Source organism: Dromaius novaehollandiae, chromosome 24 (assembly GCF_036370855.1).
Source record: "Dromaius novaehollandiae isolate bDroNov1 chromosome 24, bDroNov1.hap1, whole genome shotgun sequence".
NCBI classification, from domain to species: Eukaryota; Metazoa; Chordata; class Aves; order Casuariiformes; family Dromaiidae; genus Dromaius; species Dromaius novaehollandiae.
Window position 1 is genome coordinate 5,004,531 of NC_088121.1, and position 27,109 is coordinate 5,031,639.

The window sequence follows — 27,109 nt, forward strand, 5'->3', positions numbered from 1 at the left end:
TGCAGCCAGAAGCAATAGGACAGGTCACACAAAGCCACACTTTGAGGGAGATGCAGGGCTGCCTTCTACCCCTGCGCCTCCCAAGCAAGAAGACAGCAGAACACTCAGCAGTCTTACGGCTAGAAGTAGGGACTCTGCTGGTCACTGCCATTTAGTTTTTAAATAAGTAAATATATATATTTTCCATCCTTGACAAAGTCTGCAATTAAGGCCTTAACTTCAGAGGCACTAAAAGAGAACAACAAAAACAAAACAAAACAACAACAAAAAGAAGCAAAGAAAAAGAATTTCATATAAATCAAATCAAAGCAAAACAGCCCCAGTAAGCAAATGAATTACCATTGTCATTGACCAAGTTACGCACAATTACCATGTGCCTTGACGTGCAAGGAAGGAGACAGAGGGAGTCAAAAAATATTCTATTGGGCTTTTTGTTTTGTTGCACTGCAGCCATGTCATGATAGATTTTTAAAAGCCTGCCTTTCCTTCTTTGTGACCTGAACCTCAAAATCTAGCAAGGGCAGCATTTCAAACAGACACACTTTCCTGAAAAGATGGAAAAGGGTGAACATGAAGAACAGCCAAAGTTGACTGCTAACACACTTTCAGAGGCAACGTGGCTAGTATGAAAAACACAGTAGGGGTCACACTGATGAGGGAAACGGTGAAAGTAAATCCATTATAAAGAACGTCTCTCTTCTGTTATATTCAATATGCAATGCTGGACTTCACAAATCTAAGCCATTTTTTTTTAGTCATAAAGATTTTAGTGCTGTTCTCAATAAAATCATTACGTTTGCCCCTCCCTCTGTTTGGCTACAGAGACCACTGCCAGCGAGCACAGGTCCCTTTCCAGACCAAGAGTAACAGAGCCCTGCCCCAGCTGCGGGTCCAAAGGGGGAGACGGTGCGGATGCATGAGCAGCATCTGAAGCGCCCGGGGAAGTTTCGTGGGGGCAGAGGGAAGCTGGCAGTGAACGGGTTGAACCAGAACGGACCGTAATCCACCAGGGCTCTGAGCAAGCTGACCTGTCTCTGCCTACAACTGAGGTGTACAAACACTGGGGAAGACTCTCGTTCAGACCTGGCAACTTTTTTATAAACGCTTGGCATCCTGTGTCTCAAAAAAACTGTAGGGACTTCGACCCATGCAGCTCCTCCCTTCCAGATCTGTCCCCTAGGCCTTGCACCGCAGACCTTTCAAAGAAAAAGGGGGTAGGAAAATCGGGGGCGCAGTCACTCTGCAGAGGGGCGGGGGGGGGGGCGCGCAGTGCCCCGTCCCCCCTCAGGGCACAGCTGGAGAGCAGCGCAGGCAGCGCCGTGCCCCGCAGCACCGCCTCACCGCCGAGGTGTGTGCCCCTGGCTGCCGGCCTCCCCCAGCCCCGCCGCAGCGCCGGGGAGGCGGGCGCCCTGCCCAGCTCTGCCCTGCTCCCCGGAGCGACCCGCTCCGAGCGCCCGCCCAGGGCAGCGCTCCCCCATCCCCCTGCCCGGCGCGGCCGCCTGCATCCCCAGCGCCGCAGCGCCCCTCCCGCATCCCCCCGCCCTCCCCCGCGGCCCCGCCGCTGATTGATGGAGGCCGGCGCGGGGGCGGCCGCGGCCGCGGCCCGGGGGAGGAGGCGCCAGGGCGGCCGGCGCGACGCGGCTGCTCCCCCTCCGCCTCGCAGGAAACCGGCGGTCGGTGGCGGAGCCGGCCCCGGCGCCGCCGCCGTCTGCAGCTGCAGCAAACGAGCTGCGACGGGGCGGCGGGGGGCGGCGGGGCGGGCGCCGCGGGGGCCGGGCGCCGCTTTGCCCGGCCGCGGCGGGGGCGCCCCCGGCACTGCCGGCTCCGCGGCGGGGGGGCGGCGGGGGCAGCGCGGCGCCAGCGCCGGCGGGGCGGCTCGCCGAGACGGGCCGGCCCCGGGCGCCGGGGCCCCTGCCAGCGGCTCGCTTTCGCTGCGGGGACCCGGAGCAGCTGGCAGCGGGATCGCGCGACGCTCAGCTGCGGCTCCTCAGGCGCCTCTTCCACACCGGCTCTACGGCACGATGCAGTTGCCTTTCCAAACCGACCCCTCCTCTCCCCAGCTCCAAGAGACCCCGACTCGGCCTCAAAGCAATCGCTGCTGCTGGCTAAAACCCCTGACATTACAAATTTCGCTGGACGGGGGTGGCAGGACTGGATAAATTAAACGCAACCTTTCCTGGAGGAAGAGCTGGGACAGGTCCCTGTAGCGCTTCCTTTTCAACCTGCAGAGTTAGCGGATGGGGGAAGATGCAGATGCCTACCAGCAGCTGGTTTGCCCCACTGCAAAGACAATTCCGGAGCCGTTCAGCTCTGTCTCATAGGTTGTTCAAGGACTTACTTCACAGCTGCAGACAGAATCAACTCCCCATCTCCATACCCCCCACTTGATAACACAGTGGCACAAGGACCCAGGTCTTGCACACTTACATTTCCGTCCTTCTCTACAATATAAAATATAAGATGGTTCTACAGATGAGGACAAACAGTCCTCTGATCTGAGTGGTGCTTAAATCTGCAGTCACTAAATGGCAAAGGGTGGACTGTGCCCAATCCTTGACCTGCTTCCTCGTGTAACTGTTCTGAATGTGTAGTGCGGGCAGCTATTACAAGACACTACCAAAGGAGTCCAGGTTCAAACTGTGAAAATGTATAATTGTCATCAGTCAGATATATGTTCTCATTTCAGCACAGAAAATGCAATAAGCAATGTTAAACAGTTCTGATAAAAGCTCTCCTTGGGGTTTGTTCTTGCTTTAAAATGCCTTGTCTTAGAAGTTAAGCAGCTATAGTCATCAGCACCTCTTCAGAGCCAATAAGGCAAGCGGGATTTAGTCCTCAGATAACAAGCCAGTTTCACACTCATAGGTTGCAGAAAGAGAAATAAATCTTGAATCTACAAGATGTGCTCCAAGAGAGGAAAGATGACTTTGCGGTTAAGATAGAGGACTAAGAGTACAAGAGATCTGGTGTCTTTCCTTTTTAGTTCTGCCACCATTTTCTTTTGTATGACCTTCAGCGTATCACTGAAGTCCGTGTTCCATAATGAGATCTATGTGCCTCTGAAGTTAACAATGATGTGGACACTGGAGGACAGTTTTATGGATCTCACCGAGGGATCAGGGACGGCTTTTAGAGGATCTGAATAGCACGGAGTCTGGCTGAAACCTGGAAAGCTAGTGGGGTTCTGCAGATCAGATCTGCAAACAGCATCAATACCTCAGTTAAGGCTTTTGTAAATAGGATAGTAACACTTCTCTTACTATTTGCTAAATGCTTTGAGATGTGGTAAACTGGGGGAGGTGGCATACGAGTATAAAATACCCTAATATATTCACATTTTATTTTTAAAGAGCATTTTATATCAAAAGGATGTATTCATTAATACTAGAAATCCATGTTTCTTTTAAGTTCATTCTTAATGGTAGATTATTTAGTGGAAATTATACAACCTTCACAACAGCATTGTAAAACTTAAAAATCATTTTCTGATATCATACCAATTTCAGAGTAAGAGAAACTAAGCCAAAATCAGGATGATTGCTCTGCCAATCCCGCCCCCCCCCCCAAAAAAAAAAAAGAGGCAGGGAGATAAAAGCTAGTTGCTGCACTAATTCTGTCAGCAAAACACCTCCTAATTCATTTAGCTGGGGAAGCATTTAAGGGGCAAGTCCAAAAAGATACATTTTTCTGTTCCCAAAACTCCATGAACTTCTCTTTTCATCTATCTGGACTTCTCAAACTCTGTTCTATTTTAGAAAACACTTTAATATGGCCTTTGTTTCATGCACAGCTGCCTTTCCATTTTTAAATGCATAGCATCCCTGTGCAAGTATTACAAATGCTTCTGTTAAGAAAGCACTGTGTGTCATTTTGGCTATCATTTAATGCAACTTATTACCTAGAAATGACCACTAGACAGTATCACCTAGCCAGACACTCCTCAGCACCACCAGCAAGTGTTCTGCAAGTCACTTTGTTCTGCAGACCACTGCTTGTGGGCCTCTGATCCATATGATTACTAACTAAAGTACAAGCAGAACTCAAAACAGAAAAAAAAAAATACTACACACCATCACACTTCGCCCTGTAAACTCCGAGGAACTGCATCTGTCCTCCAGAAAGGCCAGGTTTCCCTCCATTGGTTTGCTATGTTTAAAATACCATGATAATGCTGCAATACAACTAGTAAGTTCTATGTGCAGTTATTATTATTTCAGTATGAGCTGCTGCTCCACAGAACAGACTCAAGAGACTCGCGTCACACAGATGATGTCTTCATATTAATTTATGTAACTGTTCAGTATTGCCCTAAGCCGCTTCCCATGTTGAATGTGTATGTTTGTCTACATAAACACACATGCACATATATATCATGCAGGAATCATTTAAATTTGGGATTCTATCATGCAGAATCATCAAGATACTCCATGTCAAAAGAGAGTGCCTCATAGAAACAATAAAAGAAAAAATGGTTATTTTTTTCTGGATAAAAATGAATAAATCTCAAGCTGCATCTGTTTCCCCAGTGCCGCTGACAACAACGCTTAAGTCATAATGACTTTTCAGACTAAGACCTGGTTTAGTTCCATGAACCGACAGCTTTACCATCCTGTTCAAATATTATTGTATTTTATGGTTATTTCTGCATCGATGAACTGATTTTAATACCTTAGTTGACCACAATTTCAGTAACTTCCTTTTATTTATAGCATTAACGTCTTTTTCATGAAAATACTGGTATCAAATAGAGATTTTAAAAGTCCTCAAGATAAAGGCATACAGCAGAAAATACGAGGAACTCCAAAGTTGGGCAGAAAAGATGGATAAAAACAGTAATTGAGATCTACAAGAAGAATGTGGTAAAAGTTGTGAAGAGTTAAGACCAGCTGGTTACTCATTCAGTTTATCTACAAAGAATTCATTAATGGTTTGTAAAGTGTGGCTGTTCTGACTCTATCATGTGGGTGCAATTATAATTCCCTCTGCTTTATTTAGCCATTTTACTCCTCTGCAAAATACACAAAAAAGGCCCGGGTGAGGATGGGGAAGCGGCTGCTAAATGATTTGCCATTTGCATATAGCTGTGATAGCTCCCCCAGAAAACCACACAATCTGCTCTTTTTGCAGCCTTTAACTAGACTGCAGGTATACTCCCAGTGTAAGCAGGGCTTTGGCAAAGACTCAATGACTGACAGTTCCTAGCCCTCAGAGATCACAGCTTTGTGATCACAGAAGCAAAGGGATTTTTTAAGGGAAGGAGGCGGAGGAGAGGGGAGATGTCTTAACTAAAGCACATAGTTTAACGATAATCTTACCACTGGAGACGAAATTCGACACCCAGGGCAATCACAGATTGGAGGATGTACCTGTAAGATTCCTTTGGACATAAGAGTCTTCAAACTTTTCCCTGAAGAAGAGAAGAAAAGAAGGAAGGAAAAAGAAGGATCAGCACTTTTAGAAAAGGAAAGTGTCCAGGGAACAGGGGGGAGAACAGCACGCGGTTCCTTCCACACGAACTCCCCTCCCCTTGCCTGCCTACCAGCACCCACCCACCGCGCTCCTGCCTGCGCCTTCGCTCAACCTTCCGCCCTGCAGACGCCGCCAGAGGAGCCAGCGCAGCCCTCGCCAGCCGCCCCCGCGCCGCGGCAGAGACGCTCCCGCGGGCCGCAGAGCCGCGGCGGCAGCCCGGGCGCTGCGGCAGCCCCCGCCGGGCGACGGCCGGGCGAGCGAGGCAGCCCCCGGGCGCCTCCCCCTGCTCCTCCGTCCATTTAACCTCAGTCCTCCTGACTCACCCCAGAGGGATTGAGATTTCCTGAAGACAGCCCGGAGCCCAGTGGTTAAAAAAAAAAAATGAGTGGAATAATAATAATTAGCGCGGCCCCCGAAGTTATTCCCCTTTCCTCTGGCGATCGATAAACAAGGCGAGGTGTCAGTCACCTCCTAATAGCTCCTCAGACCCCGGGGCTGACACCTCCGGCTCCCGGCTAATTACGTGTCACGCCGGCTCCGCTCCGCTCCGCTCCGCTCCCCCCCGCCCCGCCCCCGCTCCGCCGGCCCCGGCCCCTCCGGCTCGGTGCCGGATGCGCCGCCGGCCGCCGCTCTCCACCTGCCGCCGGCACCAGCAGCTCCGCCGCGCCGGCCCCCGCGCCGGGACTGCGGCGCTGGCTCGGGCTGCACCGCGGGCGGGAGGGGAGGGGAGGGAGGCAGGGCAGGCTCCCGTCAGCAGCCGCCAGCGCCGCGGAGGTCCCGCACCACCCAGCTGCGAGGGGAACACCCCCTGCGCCCCGCCCGCCACCCCGGAGGTGCCTGTCCTCGCCCGGCGCGGCGGGGCCGCCGCCGCCCGCCCCTGCGTGCCGCGCCGCGGGGAGCGGCAGCGCGCAGCCCCGCCGCCCCCGGCCGGCCCCCCGCGGGGGAGAGCCGCGGGCGCGGAGCGACGCCGCGCGGGCCCGGCGCCAGGCACCCCGCAACTTCCCTGGCGCTCAAGCCTCCGCCCGCACGAACCGAAACTTCTCTCCAGAAGAGAGGAGACCCCCTTCCTCCTCCTTCCCCTCCTCCTCTCCCTGCGACCGCTCCCAAATCGCTCGGAAAACTTAGCGGCTCTCGGGAGAGCCCGGTGTCGGGGTGCCCGGGAGGGGCTCTGGCAGGGGGACGGGGGACGGGGTCCTGCGCTCTCCCCCGCGCGAGTGCTAGCAGGCGGTGAGCCCCCCCCGGATCCGGCTGCCGAAGCGTGGGGGCAGAGGCAGGATGCTGAGGCAGCGCGGAGCAGCGCGGGGAGCCCGCGCACGGCGCGGCAGCAGCGCCTTTACCTTTGTGCCTGATGCTGCGCTTCCAGTCCTTGGCCGTCTCCCTGCCGCTGACGAACTGGAACTCGTTAGGCGTGAGCCACTCTCCCCGGTACCGGATGGAGGGTCCCTTGCTCCCCTGGCACAACTTATTGATGTAGAGCAGCGCCTTGTTCTCCCCGCACTCCACCTCGATGCAAGGCTCTCCGTTGTCAAAGAAGGGCTGGAAATCCGGGATGGAGGAAAACCTCTCCAGCATCAGGTCCTCGGGGAGGTGGTGGGGGTGGTGCGGGTGGTGCGGGTGGGGGTGGTGGGTCTCGTGGAAGCCCAGGTACGCGCGGTGGGCAAAGATCTGGTCGTAAGCCGGCGGGTGCGGGGTGACCACCGGAATGGCAGCGGCAGCCAGCGGGGCGAGATAGTCAGGTAAGGTTTCCATGGGCTGGTTAAAAGCTGCCAGGGCCATCTCTTCCCTGTCAAGTCGCTCCTTCTTGATAGCAGGCATGGTGCTGCCGCGCTCCCCGTGCGCCCTCGTCTCTCCAAAGCACAGTGGCTCTAATGTCTCCGGTTCAACTTGCCCCCGCTCTGGCTGGAGTTTGGATGAAATGCGCCAGCAGCAGCAGCAGCAGCAGCAACACAAGCACCTTTGGCGCTCGGGTGCCGGAGGTGGCTGGTATCCCCCGAAGCAGCCCGCTAACAAATCTCCTGGGCTGGGTCCCCAGCAGAGCTGTCTGGGATCCCTCTCCCACGGAGAGGCTAATGTACCGTAGACCCGGGAGCTGCTGTGTGGCTCGCAGATCTGCCCCTCCGGACTAATACCTGACATCTCGGAGAGGTCTCTGCTGCCGTAGACATTATTTTGGTTTTAAAAAAAAATGCTTATTGATTCCCCTAGATCGACCCACCTTCTCACCAGGCTGGAGGGTTCCCCGCCGCCCACCCAGCCCCCTTTCGCCCTCCCCCCCTTCCTTTAAACTGACACCTGGTTTATTTATTTATATGCAATAATTAAAATTAAACGCTGCGCCCCCGCCGCCACCCCGCGATCCACTTCCCTCCCCTCCTCCGCCGGCGCCCGCCGGGCGCGGGGAGGACGGAGCCCCCGGGGGCCGGACGGTGCCGGCTCTGCTCGCTCTGCCCGCGGGGCTCCAGACAGCCGGGCGGAGAAGTTTCCCGGGGGCCGCCCACCTTCACCTGCACAGTGCAGACTCGCCCCGCTCCCACCGCACGCTTTATGAGCACTGCGAGCTGGTATTTAATTTCCACTCCTGCGTGGAATTTTTGAAAAACATAGTATTATATTTCATATATCTATCTATATCTATATATATATAGTATATATATCCCTCTCTATATATGCACACACACACAGACGTACACATTTCTAGCCCCAGGAGACTGTACCATTGCACGGAATGTGCTCTCTATGCAATTGCCCCCATACCCTAAATGCCTCTCTGTGTCGGGCTACTGAGTCGCGCTCCCCTCCGACCCGGGACAGACATATATTGATCTGTGCTCAGAAGTCACAGTGTAGTTCGGAGACTCTGACCAAACAAGATTTCCCTCCGCCGCCGCCGCTTCTCTAACTCGGCCCATTTAAACAGCAGAGGCGCTTGCAAGCGCCGCGCCGGCGGCGGCAGGCAGAGGGGGTGAGCGACGGACGGCGCGGACGGCTCCGCGGCGGCGCAGCAGCCGCCAGCCCGCCGGGGCGGCCCGCGGCTCCGCGGGGGGCTGCGGCAGGCTCCGGCGGGCCGAAACGGGGCACGCACGCACCCCGCCGGGAAGGCTCGTGTCCCTCGGGATCCCTGCCTTGATGCGCTCTGCACATGCCGCCTGCTCTTCCTGGCAGACGCCTGCTGTGACGAGCTGTACGTTGAAAAGGCAGGCTAGATCCTTCTCCTTTCCCATGCAGCGGTGGAGCGAGGGCTAGGAGACCTACTAGAAGTTCGTTTTCCATTACGAGCTGTGGTGGACATGGCACGGGGTCCGTGTGAAACAGCCCCCAAGAGGAAAACACGGCCCCAAACCAAGTTGCATGGTTGTTAGAGATTTGTCCCATTAATGCAATGGAGTTCCCTACCTTTGGATGCTAAGTAGGATTGACTGTGCAGGAAGAATGCCATGTAGATGGGAAATAAAAATAAATGACCCCTGAAACACAGTACAAGAGATATGTCCCACAAGTCTTAGAAGGTGGCAGATGGGACAGCTTTATATCCCATCCTCCCCCAGAACAAAAAAATCTTAGCTTTTCCACAAAGCTTACCTTCTCATAACTACTTGTTACCTTCTCATAACCTTCTCATAACATACTTGTTTTCTTGCAGGGGAAGATGGTGGTAAGTTAAACTCACCTTCCAGGCAGTGAGAAGTGGATTTGCTAACAAGAAAACCAGCCATTGACAGAGTTAGCAGGGCAGTTTCTAAGCAGTAAGAACCCCTGACACTTTGGTACCATCTCTCAATCTCAAAGCATTGACAGGAGGGGAAAGACCACCACCTCCTCGCACCTCTTTAAGGAAGCTGCTTTTAGCTTAATTTTACTGGTGAAGAAACTGAAGCGTAAAGAGGTTAAGATCCAGAATGTGAACCCTGTACTCATGCCGGGGTTATGCAGTTACTCATGCAGCTACTTAGTCCCGCTTTGAGTAACTACAGGCTAATAATACTGGTGACAAGCTCACATTTGTGCACCAAGTGATTTGCCTGAGATCACGCAGGTGCAGTCTTCTGCCCCCTCTTGGCTCTCAGCAGATAGATACCCCTCTATATTAAAAGTCCGTGCAACCAATGCACCACCTGTGGGAGAAGCAATTATTTCTCACCAGTAAAGGCAGATGAAATTGGCTCTCTGGGATTCAGCAGGAAATCTGGGAATGGAATCGAAGCCCCAAGTCTGAGTCCTCTGTTGGCACTACATGACCGTGATCCTTGTTTCTTGCCTATTGATTCTCAAGAAATACAAGCTCTGGGAGCAATCCTCACTTCTTGCTCTAATGAAGAAGGCAGATATACATACCCATCAAACCATCTCATTTAGGTTCTCCAGGTCCTTATTCTTAATGCCACTGATTGCTGAAGATGATAGGGAAGAAATCACCTAATGAACCAGGGACAGTGCTTGGAAGAGACTGGGAGACACAGGCACTCCCTGTGAAAGAACGTAAGAAGAGTCTGGACGGACCTCAAGTGAGAAGGCAATACAGTGAGCAGAACTGTTTGCTCTTGCACTTCTAGAAGACCTTAGTGGCTGGCATACCTGGAACTGCAGTGAGCTCTCTGCAAGGCCTAGGAACTACTTCGGACTTTATTTGGCTTCGTCATCTTTGTAGCTTGGCTCCATGGGACTGATTTCTTTTCCTTTTTTTACAGGGGAGTGGATATTTTTTTTCTCAGAGCTTGCTTTCCTTTACAGCCTTAAGGGTTACTACTCTTTCTCCACCTTCATTCCTAATGGCAACTTTACCTCCAAGTGTAGAAAGAGCTTGGCCACAGCCCTCTCCAAAGACAGGTTTCCACAGTTCCTCCAGGAAGGGTCACAGGAGAGCAGAACAAGAATGTCCCTCAACCTCAAGGAACAAGTCCTTCTGGGGTACTTCTAGACTTCTCAGATCCCTGTGGCTTGGATGCACACTCGAATCCCCTAACAGCACTTTGCATTACCCTACAATCTGCCGCTAGAAAACAGCTAAGATGAAACCCTTCCTAACCCAGAGAACTTCTATTTACCGTTTCTTTTTAAAGGAAAAGGTGACTTGCCACGGGGTTTTCCCACTACATCTCAGCTCAGTTGCTTCTCCTCTCTAAAGAAACTGGGTTCAAAGCTGGGCCTAGTCATAAGTGGAGTAAAAATATGCTACTCTTCAGGCTAGAAGGGCAGCATTCACTTGAATGTGTTTCATTCCTGGAAAAAGAGGCACTCATGTCAGTCATGATATGGGTGCATTGGCCAAGCTGCGTAGGGGTCAGGCACTGAAAGAATAAGACCTCATGATGGCGGCCCAACGTGAGATGCATGGTTGAACCATGAGGGCAGGGTTTCCCACACAGACACAAGGCGCTCTGGCAGCCGTGTGGAGGGATTCAAGAGGAACAGACCTTAGCTGATCCTATCAGTCTCTTATAAGCACGAAAGTTTACTACCAAGTCCTCCCACTGTAATAAAATGCAAGAGCACCGTCTGCATGGCTGAGTTCAACAGCAGGGAGTCTGAAGTTGTTCAGCTCTTGCCTCTAATGTTAGAGATCTTGGTATTAGGGTAAACAGATTCACCACTGGAGAAGAGATCGGAAAGATCTTAGCAAATCTACGCACATACGGTGAGAGAGAGAACTAGCTGTGCTCTGCAAACACCGAACTAAGGAACTGGAATGTGTTTTAAAGTCTGGGGGCACAAGTCACCATGTCTTTTTGTTGTGTGTTTCTACAGCACCTAGCAAAGTGAAAGAACAATTCTTGACTTGCTCGCAGAGGCACTGCCACAATAAATGTAATAAATAGTGATCATTTTCTAACATCTACTTCCCCACTTCTGGAATACATCATGTAGGGTTTAAACAAAACCTGGACCTTTTATTTCTCTCACATCAAACGTATCAATGACTGCAAAGAGCTAGCTGTGCTGTAAAGCATGTTACAAGGAAAGATGGTATTGTGCTTCAAGCACAGATCTGAAAGTAAAGGGATAAGGACTTTACTCCTTATTCTGTCACCAGTTTCATGGACAAATTACTTATCCTGGATAGGCCTCCATTATTCTACCTGTAAAAGGAGGGGGAACTTTTTAAACGTAATTTATTTATGTCTGTGACAGTAAACCTTTGGGTTTCTAAGTGAGATCAAAGGTCCTTTGTGCTAAGTGTTTTAAAAACTCATTGCAGATGCAAGCCCTGCCCCTTTACAGGAAAGACAGGTTGAGGCTGGGAGGAAACAGACACACAGGTACAAGTAAAATGACCAGCCTGTGTTCACAAACTACTCCAGAGCTTCTGTTCTTGCATGATTCCACCATGGATGCCGTATGTGCCATCTCTGGCACCATTTTGCCTGTGCCTAAGCTAAGCTAAACCAAAATACACAATGTTCTGTCAGTGTAGCTGCATCTACAGCACAGGTTTTGCTGGCCTTGCCATAGCAGGTGCGGCATGAGTTTCTCACAACCCAAATGTAACTACACCAGCAATGTCCTGTCCTATAGCCCTGACACCAGAAAAGCTCAGAAAATCAAACAGGCCTTTCAACAGTTGGGTCAAGTAGCCACTGGATCATGTTTCTTCCCCCAAAGAAGCTGGGGTGCTTAGCCCTTTAATGACTGCAAGTCAACAGCTTCTCTCACCATGCACCCCATCTCTCCTACAAAATTACCTTGACACTATCACACCAGTGATGGGAAGCAACAGCCCTGTTCCTGGAACATGCTACCAAACCACTCTGAGCCTACCAAAAGACAGGAACAAGACCAGTCAAACAGCCACAACACCACTACCTGACCCAGCCAAACTCATGCCTTCTCTACCATCCTTTTGGAGTTTCAGAGTACATCAAGGTTGCCTAACAGCCAAGACCACTGCTTTTGTCCCTTGCTCCTTTCCAGGTGTAGCCCAGCCATGATACGCTCTATGTTCACTGCAGCATGTGAGCAGCCCAGCCACGCTGCCAGAGCCATGCTCAGCAGGATCAGTATTGGAGGTAATACTAGCCTCAGGCCAGACTGCTTCATTATGAGAGATATTTTGACAGCCCAGCAGCAAGAGCAACAGCAGGCAGGGCATAAGTGGGTATTCAGGGGAGGAAGGTTAGGAAGGAAGACATTGCAAAGGGCTTTGCCTCTAAAAAATGCTTCCTCAGGAACTGCTGGGCTTTAGCCTTTTTAAATCTAATTGATACAGACACCAGCCTTTTACACCAATTTATTGAAGTGAAAAAGGAGCACCATACAGCTCAGTAAGTGGGGTTTTTTTTCTTTCTTTCTTTCTTTCTTTCTTGAAAGTAGGGTTATGGTAGAATGAGGTTACACAACAAAAAGAGCTGCAAATTGCATACATCCCTACCTAATGAAGGCATTTTCTCTGCTTCCCAAAGAACAGTCTTGGACAGAAGGTGGTAGTTTAAGGAACCTTCTTCTCCTCAAACTATTTACACAAAATACCTCTTCCAAATTCACTTTCCCTACAAGTGCCCTGTATAGCTATGAGAAGAGTCTAAGTAGATTGACGCTCACAAAACAAGAATAAAATGTGTGTTGGGGAGGGTCAAAGGAAGTGTTATCTGGAAGCCAAGGACTATTTCTAAGCTAGCTGCTCCCTTGTTCTAAATAATGACTTCCCATTCAGGGAACACATTTGATCTTTTCTCTCTAGCTTGGTATAGTGGGTTATTCTGTGCTGTGAACAGTCACCTGGACTTGTAGCTCAGAGACTTTTGCATGCTGCTACACGTAGTGCACAGCAAGAATTAACCAGTGACTGCTGTGCACCAAGAGACCACTGTACTTGCTATCAGTGGATATGGCACTGGACAACCTCCTCAGATATAAGGACAGACTCATCTCTCTTCCTTACTGGAAGATCGGGTGCATTGTGGTAGCTTAGAACAGAAACAGCCTTGAGATCTCTACAACAAGGAGTTTAAATTCAAAGGATGTAACCCTGTTTCTGTTAAAACCAATGGCAAATTCTTAATGACTTCACACTTCAGTGTTGCAGTCCCCTTAATGCAGCGCGAGAGATTGCCCTTCTCTGCAAAGGTTTTGGAAAACAAGAAGTTTAGCTACATTCAGGTGGTGCCTGGGTAATGTAAAAAAGCAGTTACAGAAATCACCAATGGAATAAGGAGTTAAGTGTCAACACTGCGGTTGTATTAACCATTCTCTCTGACCCTTTACTCTTAAGGCAAGAGCCCTCTTCTCTGCAGTTCCAGCCACTCTCCAGTTTCCCTGCGCCTCTGTCTGCATTAACCATACTTTTTGCCCATACTGCAATTAAAATGCATCTTTCTCCCCAGTCTCTTCCTCTCTCCTCAGATGTTATTTATTGCTAACTTGCAACTGTTGTGAAAGATCTGAAATATCAAAGCTGTAATGCAGAAAACCTTCACCAGATTCTTTCTCACTTCTTTCCAAAGCCTTTGATTGTACTGCTCTAATCTGCTCCACTAGTAAGAAAAACTCATTGTATCAAAAGATGGTGAAGTGATGGTCATGATGTATTAATCTAAAGCTTGGCCGTATCCCAGCACTTAAAGATCACTATGTGCTACTCCACTTCCCTAACTTCCTTCCTGCCTTCCTTCCCTCCTAAAACTATAGTAACAAAAAGATACACTGGGAAACTGACTTTCCAGGTATCTGGGTATAGCTGGAATCTATCACTGGGTTAAAACAATAAAAAATTAGTGAACGTCAAGAAGAAGATAACATAGGTGTGCTGTCCCAACATGAAACAATGCCATAAAAGAATAAACTATGGATCTCTTCCTTAATTCACAAGTGTATACAAACACATATGTGTGCGTACACACACACAGAGTACACTTGTTTAGACTAGGCAGATGAACTTTGTTAGCTAATCCTTTGGAAGTAATGTGTCAGGAAAGTCTAGTGTAATCAAGTGTAACTGCTTTTAATACATCCTAGAAAGGTCAAATTAAAGAGTAGGTAGAACCTGCCCCGACCAATTTAGAAGGTGCTGAAGTATACACTACCTGAGCTGGCTTACAGATTTCAAACACGTTAATTAGAGCTAACACATTCTAAAGCCTTTAAGTCACTGGGCATTTCTGCACACAGGTTTTGTAATGTTCTCCTAACTCTCCTCCTTTCTAGAAATTGATGTAGTGTAGTCAATGCCCTAGTAATAATGGGATTAGCATATATCACCTCTCTGCTGGTATAGCTGCACTCCACTAGAGAGCTGTACAACTTTCACTACAAATGTTTCTGAACAATTATTGTTACAGCAATGTAAAAGTTTATGCATGGATAGGCCCTAGTCTGGGCTATGTCCACATTGCAATTTCAGCAAGTTTCCATCTGATATAGCTAAATTTTATTACATTAACACTGGTACTCTGAACAGACATCACACAGGAGCTGCCCCAATATAGACCAATGTTTTTATAGCGATTTCTCACTGAAGTTTGTTCTGCTGTACTACTTCTGCAATTGTTACTTGAACTATCCAGTTAGTGCTGGTATAAGAAGGCAATCACGCCTTCAGCTTCACTGTGACCAGAGCTCCTACATGGTCTCTTCTAGATGTACATCATATTTGAATATGTACTGGCAAACTTATCCAAAGATACACATACGAATAGTCACAGGCATATCCAGACTCTTCAGTGAACTCATGGAGACAAACACACATAAATGACTTTGTACTCACTCACTGCTCACTTGCACCTCCATCATTATGAATGAAAGCCAGGCCAGGACCACATGAAGATTTGTCTTGTTTGGGTTTGTTTTTCTTTTCCTTTAAATCTTACATTCCTGGAAAAAGAGACTTAGTCAAGAAAACCTGTTGCCATGACTACACTGCAACAGAATGCTTTAATCAAACAAAAAACTTAGATAAGATATAAAAGAATAACAAAAACACAACAAAATAAAAGGAATTCCAAAAAATATGTAAACAGGCATTTACACATTTGAACTGCTCACAGTGATTTGAGTTCCTTGGAATATGAGCAACTCTTCTGCTCCTTCCCTTGTTTTGCTTCACAGCAAATACAGCATGCTTGTGGACAAGAGAAGTGGCCTGCTGCAACTAGTTAACATTGAATTTTATCTGTTTGTCAGACTTCCAAACTTGAACTTTTCTACATGTGGTCCTTGTAAGTACAACCATTTTTATGGTTTTGCTGGCTGTGTTTTTTTCCTCCACCCCACCTTCCTAATGCAATAAGGTCCTGGACACAAGGATTAATTTAGTGTCAAAATTTCTATAGTTAAATACCTGGCTAGAGAGCAGTAGGAAGGCTGAACAAAAAGCACTTAATTCAACTACAGTTAATGCTGATCATTTTATACATGTTGAGATTCTTGTGGATTTGTGCCTTTGTGTGTGTGTGTGTGTGTGTGTGTGTGTGTATCCCTGAATGGGTGTTTGCATATTAATATGTGTATACCTTATCAGAGGATTTCTCTAGAGGGGTGTCCTGCTACTAAAGTGAGATTATCCATCTTGCTAGCCAGACTTTCACAGAACAGCCATATGGCTCAGTATGCTCCTCCTGCACAACCCAGCTCCCACCAGACAATGCAATATATTTTCAAAGTCAAGTCCTTCGCAGCCCCTTCTGTGTGAGCCCTGACACACACCATATACACATATCTATAGACTGTGTACACACTCAGGACAGGAGAACTGGTCAACTAGTGCAAAAATGATGTTCACTACTCAGGAATGCTTGGATCTGACCATGTTCAAATGCCTTTACTATGGCCACCTAAAGACATTTGAGAAATGATCATTTTCCAGGGAATACCTATATTCTTCCAAAATAGAAAGCTGATGAGCAAATATGGTTATTTGCTGTATGCAATGTATCAGTTACAGTTTTCTGTTTTTCTCAAGTTCAATAACTCAATCACTGAGCAAAAACAAGTAATTGTGAGCCATAACACATCACAAGTGGCAAATGCAGAAATGTCAGAGCAAACATCTTGGTGCCTGATGCTTAAAATTCTTCATCCAAAACTGTTTGGCAAATACTTGCAAGTAACAAATTTGTTTACAGCGGGGGAAAAAGATATTGTTTGTCATACATCTTGCCAAAGCTAATCTGTACCCAGATGTGGCACAAGCCATTTTCACTAACCCTTCACACTTAAAAGGGACACATGCAAATAGATATATTGTCAGCACACATTTGCAAAACTACTCTGTACACTGTCACAAACTTTAAAGTTTTGCTCCAAGAGGAAAGGATAAAAAGGCGTTTTGAATACTGCACTGTTCACAAAAGCTATCCCTTTTAGCTGTTATCTGTAGCACAGAGTTAGCAGTAGCTGTGGATAAAATGATGGGAACAGCCACAGTCCTGTAGCAACTGACGCACACAGCAGTAGTGACAGCCTGGCATCAAGGATCACCAATTGTTTGACACAGCCATGCAAAGATGCACAGGCATGTGCACTCAGAAAATAGATCCTGGGTAAACAAGAGAATAGGTTTTATTGGTTTTGTGCCCTGAGAAAGACCAAAAGAGCTAAATTTCAAACCTGAGGCTCAATTTGTGAGAGACAGTCTGCTGAAATATTAGCTTGGCTTTATGGGAGCAATCATCAAAATTTCAGTTGCTAACATTTCAGCCATATGGTGGCTTGCATCCCATCCTCAGCAGACTAACAGATGTGCCAGCAGCTGAAGGGGCAAAGAGCTGGGTTCCATCACACATTTCATTTTTCACTACGCAGAAAAAACTTATGAGGAAGTTAGAGCCAATGACTGAGGGTGAGGACTGGCAGAAACAGATCTTTTTGAGTTTCTCTCTGCCCTTGTAAGTATATCAAGTATGCAGACACTTCTTACATGTGCTTTGCATCCAGAAGCAATGCTGGCATTGCTTCCACTGTGCACAGGTTAAGGCTGTACTCACCCTAAAATAAAAAGTCTAATCCATTGTAAATACTCAGAAGACACTCAAGTCTATTACCACCCAGCTGCTTGCTTCTTCCCTTCAGTTTTTAAAGCAGTCTGTCTTTGTAGTACAGCCTCTAATCATAATTACAGCAAAATGCTGATTAGGATGCGGATGGGAACATCATAGGAAACAAATATAAAATTGTCTTGACAAAGTAACTGAATACATTTATAGGTAAGGTATTGCTTTTAATTAACCTTAATTTCCAAAGAATTATTACTTGCTCAAAATAAATTTTCATGTATCCGTAAATTATTGAATGCAAGATTCTCCCCCTCTCTTCTGTTAATGCCTCAGAGAGCAGAGCTAGTATAACTCATCAGGGACTTTGTTGCATTTCAGTGAAAAAATGCTCATTGTTCCAACATATTCAGTGTTTTCATTATAACAACATAGATTATATCAGTTCTCACTGAGTGAACTTGGGAATCAAGTCCCACATTGGATTAACCTACAGATTAACTTAAATATGTTGTACTTCCCAGAAGTAATCTGTGTTTGCACATGTGTACATAAAGACATATACACATTGACTGTATGCACACCTATGCAGTTATACCTCATTCTAATCAGATCTGTAGTATGCTTCTTCAAATACAGTAATGCAATCTGAGCTGTTCATTCCTCTCTTTATAAAACAAATATGACTCTATTAGTATCTGCCTCGAGGAGAAGTCCAGGAAGTGGTGCACAGCTCTGGCAAACGGACTTGCTTAAGGATGTTTTTTAGAAAAAGGCTGCAGGACAAATCTTCCCTCCACATTATTCTGGGCTAAGCCTCCCTTTCTCTCTACTCCCTCATTCTCCGCTATTTCCTATTTCCCATGACTGCTGCTCACAGTATGCATATATCCCGGTCATTTGCATCATTCCTCACAGAGGAAATAGCCTTTGTTGTTCCTTTCAGAACCCAGTGCACGTGCAGTGGGATGAGATAGGAAGCTCGAGATACCACAACTCATTTCATGACAGGCCAGCTCTGGAAGAGCAACCCGAAGTCCTTTCTGGGATGGTTAATGTCTTTCCAGATCCTTAATAATTCTATTGACAGAAAAAAAGTCTTAAACTATTCCTTCATCACCATCATCAAAAACAACTTCCAAAGAAATTTCATATCCCTTTTCAACTAAGATATGAGTCTCCATTCTTCACCTTTCACCCAGGAACCTGGACTACCAGGCATGTCAGCCTCAGTCCCCACGCTCAGGATTCTCCTACTCATTATGGTGAGCTTTCGGCTCTATCTCAGGAGGCAAAGAAAACCTTTTGCAGAGGACTAAGACAACACTCTCTCCCCTCTGTGCTCTTGTTCCATCTAAGGAGTATGCAGGGATGATATGTCCAAATCTCTTCTGGATTTCCAGCAGTCCTGGAAGGGGGCACAGCTCCATGCAGTGCTCAGGATCAACAGGAAAGCAGGACTGACAAGAGTGTGCATGCCTGGGTGAATGCTGAAGCTAGAAACCTTCATGATATGAGTGTGGCTGGGTGGTTTACATCATAAGATGTGGGTTACAAGAGAGGTTGTTACAGGGAGCTGACAACACATCTATTTATGTCGCTATGGTATCTAGGCACTACTATCTAATTTCAAATTACAGTTGATTATGGAAAACATTTCTTTAGAAAATCTTTGGCCCTCTAGTAACACTAATGCCCTCTTTTGTGACATTTCCTTGGATTGTCACGAAAGCCAGGGTTTGCACTGAGAAATTTACCACAACAATTATACAGCTATAGCATACTAGCATAACTCCCACCTTGGATACTCTTCTCCTGAAAGATATATTTTTCTGATCTTTTTTGTACTACTCAACTGGAGAAAGACTTATTATTATGAAACAATAATAGAGATCATACAGTTATACCTACAGCAGTTTAACTATACGGGTAAATTACTTCTATAACTTTTTTCGTGCAAACAGACCCTCTTTTTTAGGCGCTAGCATTCTCCATTCTTCCAGTACTATGCCACAGAAGAAATTCCTCTGAAAATAGTAAAGAAAATCATAGTGCAAAGAGAGTCTGTAGTCAGAGCTCCCATCAGACCAGGCATTTTGGGAGTGTATTTGTCTCCTCGTGGATAGACAGGAAGTGTGACTCTTCCTCCGCAGCCGATTTCTGCAAATGTCTTGATCTGTAGCCCATTCATGAGCAACTCACTGCAAAAATTAAATCTTCACATTTCAAATTGTTTTGCTTAGGCTGGATGTACTGTTCACAAAATGATCTAGCTGTTGGAATCAGGCTTCCTATATGAATATTTGTAATGACAAATTCAAAATTCCCTTTCCATTTATGTTCCTGGAGTTCTCTTCAGAATTGCTGCTGCAGTAGCTACCACTAAATGCCGCTAAATCAGTAAATCCATTTATTGGAACAGTCATACAGAATTGCAGGAATGAGGCACAAACTTAATCCAATTCAAATCTCTTCTAATCAGGAGGAAATAAACACTCAACTCTGTTCTCCATGAAACTTAAGTGAAAAAGGGTGGAACTTTAAGGATACATATGGTAAAGAAAAGTGCATTCAAGAGGCAATACAAAAAAACCTACCAATAACTTAATGGGGACAAGAAGGTCAATGGTGTCCCAAACACTCCTTTAGCAAACCACTGAAAATTCCTCTGGGAATGTCCAAGACCCCTGATCCAATAGTCTTCCTTCCATCAGATCCCTGAAACTCTCAGCAATAACATCTGGAACCCCCATCCAATTATAAGATGAAATACTGGAGGATCAAAGAGAGAGTTCCCCAGCTCTCATGAGAACAAGCTGGAGCGTGGGATAATTAGCAGCTTCTGACTGCTGCTAACCACTTCTCCCTCTTTAGCATTCTTCCCTGGCCTTCTTACCTGTATGTACAGTCCCTTTTGCCTCCAGAGTACCAAGTTCCCTCCATGTGAGTCCCTTATTTGACTTGCCTGTATCAATAGCTGTCCTGACATATCCTAGAAGTTTATATGGGTCTCTTCCCTCCTCTCCCCATTGACCAGGAGCAAAGCCTTTTGGGACACATTATCACTATTCCGGGGGGAGGCAACAGATGGCAAAAAAAAATTGGTTCAGGAGCTCTGGGAACGCTGGTGTGTCTGCAGACAAGTAGGTAGCAACAGAGCTGAAATACAGTTAAATAATAACAAAATAATATTTACTTTGCTTCTTGTATTCCCTTGTGTCCAAGGGTTTTTGGTCAGGATGAGAGATAAAGTTCACTCTGAGAAGAAAACATTTGCTCCCTAGTTCCCACTTCTTCTGAACTAGCTAATACATTGCAACCAGCGCAGAGGTTTCAAGTCTGAAAGGCACCTTAACAATAGCGGGGACTTAAGCTGTCAGGAGCAAGATTGAATTGTGAGCTGCTTGCCCTTGCAAGAGAAATGTGAGTTGCACGACTGTCACATGTGGGGACCCTAGAGTTGCATTGCTGGAATTGATTTAAATGCCGACTCTTTTCAGGAAGAACAACATTGTGCAATTCTCCACTATCTGAGGAGCAGGCTAGTACAGAAGGTAAAGCTTCGACTGGAATCTCACTATCACAAACTTAGAAGCAAGAGCATTTTCCCCATATGCTGTGGCAATTCTCCTCAAGACTGGGGCATTTCTTTCTGACAAGTTGACCAATGAATCAGGCCTTTCCCCGACACTGTGGTGTTCCTGTCACATCATTTAGAGCAAACTCGTATCACAACCCCAGACACAAAATCCAGGGAGGGACCCCAGTCACACTGAGGATTGACAAAGGAAACAAACTGCTTAGGCACACAAGAAATTTGCATGCAAAGAAACAAACAAACTGAAATAAGGGTAAAATGTTAATGAAGACCTGGCAAGCACTACAAGATCCTCAGATTAAAGGTACCCTAGGAACATAACTCAGCCAGCACATAAGGTCAGCCTAGCGAATGTATTCATTTTTATCTTAAAAATCCAACTTTGCATACAGAGACTCAATAAAAACATAATCAATATAAATCACATAACAGTGTCACCATATGGATTTGGAATCATTTTGCTTCAAGAACAGTACACTGCATGGTTACAAGGGTGTGCCAGAGAGACACCGGTCTGACCCCATTCTCCAGTCCAGGTTGTCCACTACTTGAGCCGTGCACACACGCGTACACACCCCAGAGCTCTCCAAAGGATATCTCCGGCAAATTTATGGTCTCTCTCATCCTTTGACCTACAGGCATGACTGAATGCTGAGGTGAGCTACAGCCCCATTCTTTTGCAATCCCTCTTCAAGCTCAGCTCTGCCTAGCTACAGAGAGGCCAACATCAAGGATGCACATGGAAAACATAACTGCTAGCAATGCTCGTTGGGCACAAGCCCACGCTGACCTCTGCGCGAAAGCGCAGGCTATTGTCACTGAGAGGTCTGAAAAACAAATTTCTCCCCTTTGCTTGAGTGGACTTCTGTTTTATGCATCGGGAGGTGATGAGCTTGTTTGGGCTATTAGGAGTTTCAGCCAACTGACAGACAATCGGTGTTGAAGGCTGGGACGGTCTGCTCGAAGGGTGTCTCTAGTCCCACCATCACATACAAACACGACCAGAAATACACAGACTGGATGCCTTTCCCTCTAACTCAGCTCCAGACTGCCTTTCAGCAACCAGCTTTCTTCCAGCTCTCAGAAAAGCCCCTTCTCCTCCGCCTCTCCCCCGCCCGGCACCAACTGCCCCCGGAGACAGGAGTCCCGACGCGGGCGAACAGGAGGGGCGAGGGCCGGCTCGGGCAGAGGGGCAGGGCACGGCTCGGGCCCGGGCTGGCGCGGGGCGCAGCGCTCCCGGCCGGCCGCCCCGTCGCTGCTCGGGAACCCCCCGGCGGGGGCCCCGCCGCCGCCGCCGCCGCGGGTTGCTGGCAGCAGCCCCGGAGCCGCAGCGCTGCCGCCGGGGAGAGAGGTAATAAATAACCCGGGGAGCGAGGCGCGGAGCCCGGCGGGCGGCGCAGACTCTGACCTGACAAATACCCACTGGAAAATCATCACCTCCCGCCCCCGGGAGCCTGGAGCCAGCCCCGGCCCGGCCCCAGACGGGGGGTGGCTGCGCAAACACTGGGGCGCGCAGGAGCCAGCCGGCCCCGCCGCCCGCCCCGTCGAGTCGAGCCGCGCCGCGCCGCGCCGCCGGGGGTGGCGGCAGCGGGGGCGGGCGGGCGGCGGGGCCGCCGGGCCGGGCGGGGCTGGCTGCCGGCGGCAGCAGAGCGGGGGGGCCGAGCGGCCCCCGGCAGAGACACACACACACAGAGACACACACACACACACACACACACACACACACACACACACACACCCCGCCTCTCGCTCCGCGTCTCCCGGGCGGGCTGCGCGCCGCGCTCCCCCCGCGCCGGCCGAGGCGTGCGCTCGGGGGCGGGGGCGGGCGCTCCCCCGGGGCCCGCCGCGGCGAGGCGGCGCGGCGCTGGGGCCGTCCCGCGGGGGACGGGTTTTCCAGAGCCCGCTGCCAGGCGTCCTGTTTTCCAGCACCCGCCGCCGAGACTGCGCTCCCCACTGAGCGTGGCTCCCAGTCGGCCGGGACTTGTGTCCCGCTGGTGCATACCCGGCCCCAGAGCCTCCTCTCACCTGCTCCACGAGAGGACAGCACCCAGTTTCCCAGGGGTAGCGAGGAGGAAAAGGGTGGGGGGAAGATAGGTGCTTTATTTTGTGCTCTGTGCAATAAAGTGTGATTATAAAGAATATAACAGGGAGCACGGCTTGCATTCCAATTGGTGGAAAGCCTGTTGTTAACCATCAGGGAACTATTTATTCTCTAGCCTTACCGATGCTCTTTGGTCAATAATGATAAGGGGGGGGTGGGAAGGAGAAGTAGTTGAGGCCATTATAAAGAAGCAATCACATTACAGAGAAGCAGCAGCCCCCTCGGAATCTATGATTCCCTTAGGTCATGTCTGGTGCGCTCAGACCACTGGCCACTGTCAGTATTTACCCCGCATCATTAACCCACCGAGCAGTTTTTGCTTGCCAGAAATGACTGATTTCTCAAGCCTGATAGCAATCGTCATTCAGGAGACAGAGCAGCGCACCCCACTGCTGAACTATCTCCAGTGATATTTAATAAATAAATAAAATAGCTGGATGGTTGACCAGCTCCTCAGGAAAAGGGAAGAAAATATGTGCCTGTTTATTATGATTGAATATTTGCTGCTCCCTAACTCTGACACTTATTCATACGTGTGACACACACACACACGCTTGCCCTAAGCTCTGTTCAACTCACAAAACATCATTATTTATTGTTTGCATTGCCGTTACATCTCAGAACCTCCCATCCACCAGGACCTTATTGTGCTAGGTGCTGTACAAAGGACAAAAGACAGTCTTTGTCCCAAACAGCCGATGCACTGCAAGATGCTGCTCTTCCCTGCACTACTGAATTCCACATGAGTTTTGCCAATGTTTCAAATAGGATCAGAGTCAGGCCAGACCAGCTTTAGAAACTTCTGGCATCCAAACTGGGTGCCAGATCAGAAAACCCAAATGCAGTAGAGAAGCCTAAGCACAGAGTTTTGTTTCATTTGCTCTGCCACAGGGAGCTGGTTGCATTTGAAGGTTTCAGTTAACCCCTCAAGTCCTCAAGGGCATCATTCCATCAAGGGGGCTCCACAAGCCACATAGGGCTGCATACAGATCTGACCACCCAGCAAAGATTATTTATACCAGGGAGACAATTTGTCATAGTGCTCAAAATGTACAAAAAGTAAGTTCCATGCCACGATTTCCCCATATGAAACAGCATTTCACACCGCATACTGCTGTACTCCCAACCACAAAGTGATTCTCAAAAGCTTTTCCCTGATTCTGCCTTGGACCCACTTCCCCAGCTAAGATGATCCCTCACGGCCTACATCACAATCACTTAAATCACGGCCAGTAAAGAAGCAGGAGGGTGGGGCATTGTTGTTTTCATGGTTGTCATGGGTTTCCCATAACACACACAAAAAAAGACTCTCCTTGCCATGAAAAACATCATCTCTGGGAAATCCAGATTTTCTGACACCTTTGCCACTTCCTGTACGCATTCAAGGAAAAGTCCTAGATGTGTTTGCGAAGCATGGCAAAGAGGGAGGGACAAGGGTGCAGGAGACCAGGGATAGTGCTGCTATGGTTGAGGACGGTTCATGAATGCTTGGGCTTTCTGGGGCAGAGCTTGCACACCAGATCACAGAGTGGGCAGAATACAAAGGAGAAAGCAAACATTGGGGCATACAAGGAGAATCACAGTCTCCTCAAAGGAAACAGCAACATTTTCTTAGGGAAAGGTCAAGGGTTCTCTTACTCCTATGGTCTTGCATCTTCCCCCTTTTTTTTTCTCCTGTTACCTGTTACAATCTTGACTGGAGCCCAAGGACTGGCCCAACCTTAAATCCCAATGTGCATGAAGCAGTAAGGCCTGGGCCATAAAAATGTGAAGTTCATACATTTTGAAAATATACATATTTTCTCCCAGTAAAGACAAAAGTCTTTGTTGAGGAAGTAGAGAGCACAAGTTCTTGGGCTCCCCAGCTACTTAGACACTTCTGAAATTCTCAGTTTGAGACAGCTCCAGTCTCCTTTACATTACTTCGAAGATTCTGATTCTAGCCTGCAGAGCAGGTTCTTTCTTTCAGTTTTCTGCTTAGGGGAGCTAATTCACTCTGTTACCAAAGAGAGGAGAAAAATGCCAGGGTTCTGGAGACATGGCACTTCACTTCTCTATGTCCTTCAAGAAAGCAGCACAACTGACAAAACCAGGCACCTTCTTGCTCAAAACCAGGTGACAGGTTTTGAAGGTTCTTTCAGATGAACACTGAGACACTGTTGGCAACTTAAAAAGCATTATTTGCTTGATAATTGTTATTTACACATAAGTTTCCAAAATGTAATGCTGCCTCCTATGATGTTTCGATCTGTGGAAACGGCCCTAAATTGCCAATCATTTTAAGAGCAGCACTGAGCAAAGCTGATGTTGTAAAGCAGCCTAGAAAAGTTCTTTGCCATCCAGAACAAGGATCAGCCTGCTTTACGGACAATCACTAAATGAATCTCTTTTAATAGATAAGATTAAAGTCAAGATCTAGAAGAATAAACAGGAGAGGGACAGACATTGTAGCCTCAGTGTCAGAGACGAGCAACTCCTGTTGACACTGTTAGCAGTTACTCATACACAGCAGTAGAGGAATCGGGGACCATAACCTTGGATAAAAGCCAGGCTTGGTACAAGCAAAACCAAATCCTTTTGTTGAAGCCAAGAAATGAGGTTCACTATAGCTCAGAAGAAAAGGTAGACTCACTGCTTGAGGAGAAAGCCTTGTTTCTTCCCCTGTGCTGGGATGTCTGTTTTCTTGCCATGTGATGCCTTGTGCAAGCTCTTTTAGGGGCAGGGGTTATAAATCATAATAAAGCCATGGCATGGCAAATAAATCATAATAACGAATAATGATATGTAATAAGGATGAATAATATTGAGAGGAACTGTGTGTGAGAGAGAGAGAGCATGCATGCATACACACACACGACCACACAAACAAAAGCAGAGACAGATAGAAAAGTAGGTTGTTGCTGTTTTTTCAAAGTGGACATTTTTCTCTTAGTAGATATTTTGCTGCCAATGTGTTGACCCCAGCCCCTTTTCACCCCCCTGTTTTCCTCTTCTCCATGCCCTGCTGCACATGGAAGGACAGTGAATAAACCTGTGTAGGTGTTATACTACTCAGAAAGTAACAAACCGACATTCCAGTGGGAGTTTAAAAATACCCAGCTCCTACAGCTACTATGTCTGCTGTAAACAAAGCTTTCACTCTAGTTTGGATTGCATTATGTCACGAGAACAAATCAAGGACGAGGTGTTAAGCTAACCACAACACACAACTAACCCTTTCCACTGACACTTCCAAACAACCTGGGATAACTCTCTCTCTGCAGTCCACACCACCCCTCTGTTCCTTATCTGCAGAAGCCTCTAGTATCTTCCAAATAAAAACTGATTTTGTCCAGACAGCATGCCTTGAAGAGCAACAGAGATCCTAACCTGCTGGAGAGGTACTTGCCTGTTTTGGGAAAGATATGGTTTCCTGAAGGCTAGAAGGAACTACAGATTTTGTGTAATCTCATTCTTTCCGAGCAGTTGCAATAAAGAGAAATCGAAAAGCTGCCACCTGGATAGTCCTAAATACCCAAGCTTGTGTTGCTGAGTAAAGAAAAGTGGAGAACACAGGAACAAATTGGGAGAGAAAAAAAAAACCCTCAAGGAACCTGCAACATTTGTGGCAAGGAAACAGAAAGGAAAAGCCCCTGAATGGCCAGCAGGATGTCCCATTCTTCATGTAAAACAATGCATTTAAGCATAAAAGAGTCAGAAAGACAGGCCCAATGTCTGTCTGCAAGAGGTGGTAATAAGGAAGGAGGGATGAATAGGTAAGGACACAAAGAGAGTGGTACTGGGAGGTGAGAGAGGTTAAATGTAGGTAGGAGTCTTTTTTCCCAACCTGTCTACAGCACCTGGCAGATTGTTGGAGCTATTCAGAAAGTCACAAGAAGAACAGTCAGATAGGAAGACAGTAGCACTAGGCACTTTAACTAGTTTTAACAGCATGCAGAGTTTGATGCACTTCCCCAGTCCCAGGATTTATTAGGCATGGTTCTGCTCCTTCCACTTCTAAAGCAATAAAGCTCAAAGTGTTAA

The 27,109-nt window shown here is 47.8% G+C and overlaps 1 protein-coding gene and 1 long non-coding RNA gene across 10 annotated transcripts in view; one reads left to right on the forward strand and one right to left on the reverse strand.

Annotated features, from left to right (window-relative positions):
- SAMD11 (sterile alpha motif domain containing 11) overlaps window positions 1-27,109 on the reverse strand; it is a 201,076-nt gene that overhangs the window by 125,857 nt on the left and 48,110 nt on the right. Inside the window, exons 8-10 of one of the 9 annotated variants that reach the window (XM_026100617.2) lie at window positions 15,164-15,270; window positions 6,807-7,621; window positions 5,367-5,407 (exon numbers count right to left, since the gene is read on the reverse strand). In XM_026100617.2, coding sequence (XP_025956402.2) covers window positions 5,367-5,407; window positions 6,807-7,621; window positions 15,164-15,189 — 882 coding nt within the window. In that variant the 5' untranslated portion in view covers window positions 15,190-15,270. Of the gene's footprint in view, window positions 1-5,315; window positions 5,408-5,792; window positions 6,040-6,106; window positions 6,228-6,806; window positions 7,702-15,163; window positions 15,271-27,109 lie in introns of those variants that run through there. The other 8 variants (XM_064525517.1, XM_064525518.1, XM_064525520.1 and 5 more) reach the window with 8 other exon arrangements.
- LOC112983481 (uncharacterized) lies at window positions 6,919-13,876 on the forward strand. Its single transcript, XR_003259235.2, has 2 exons — window positions 6,919-7,044; window positions 9,110-13,876. It is a non-coding gene; the product is annotated as an uncharacterized LOC112983481 (long non-coding RNA).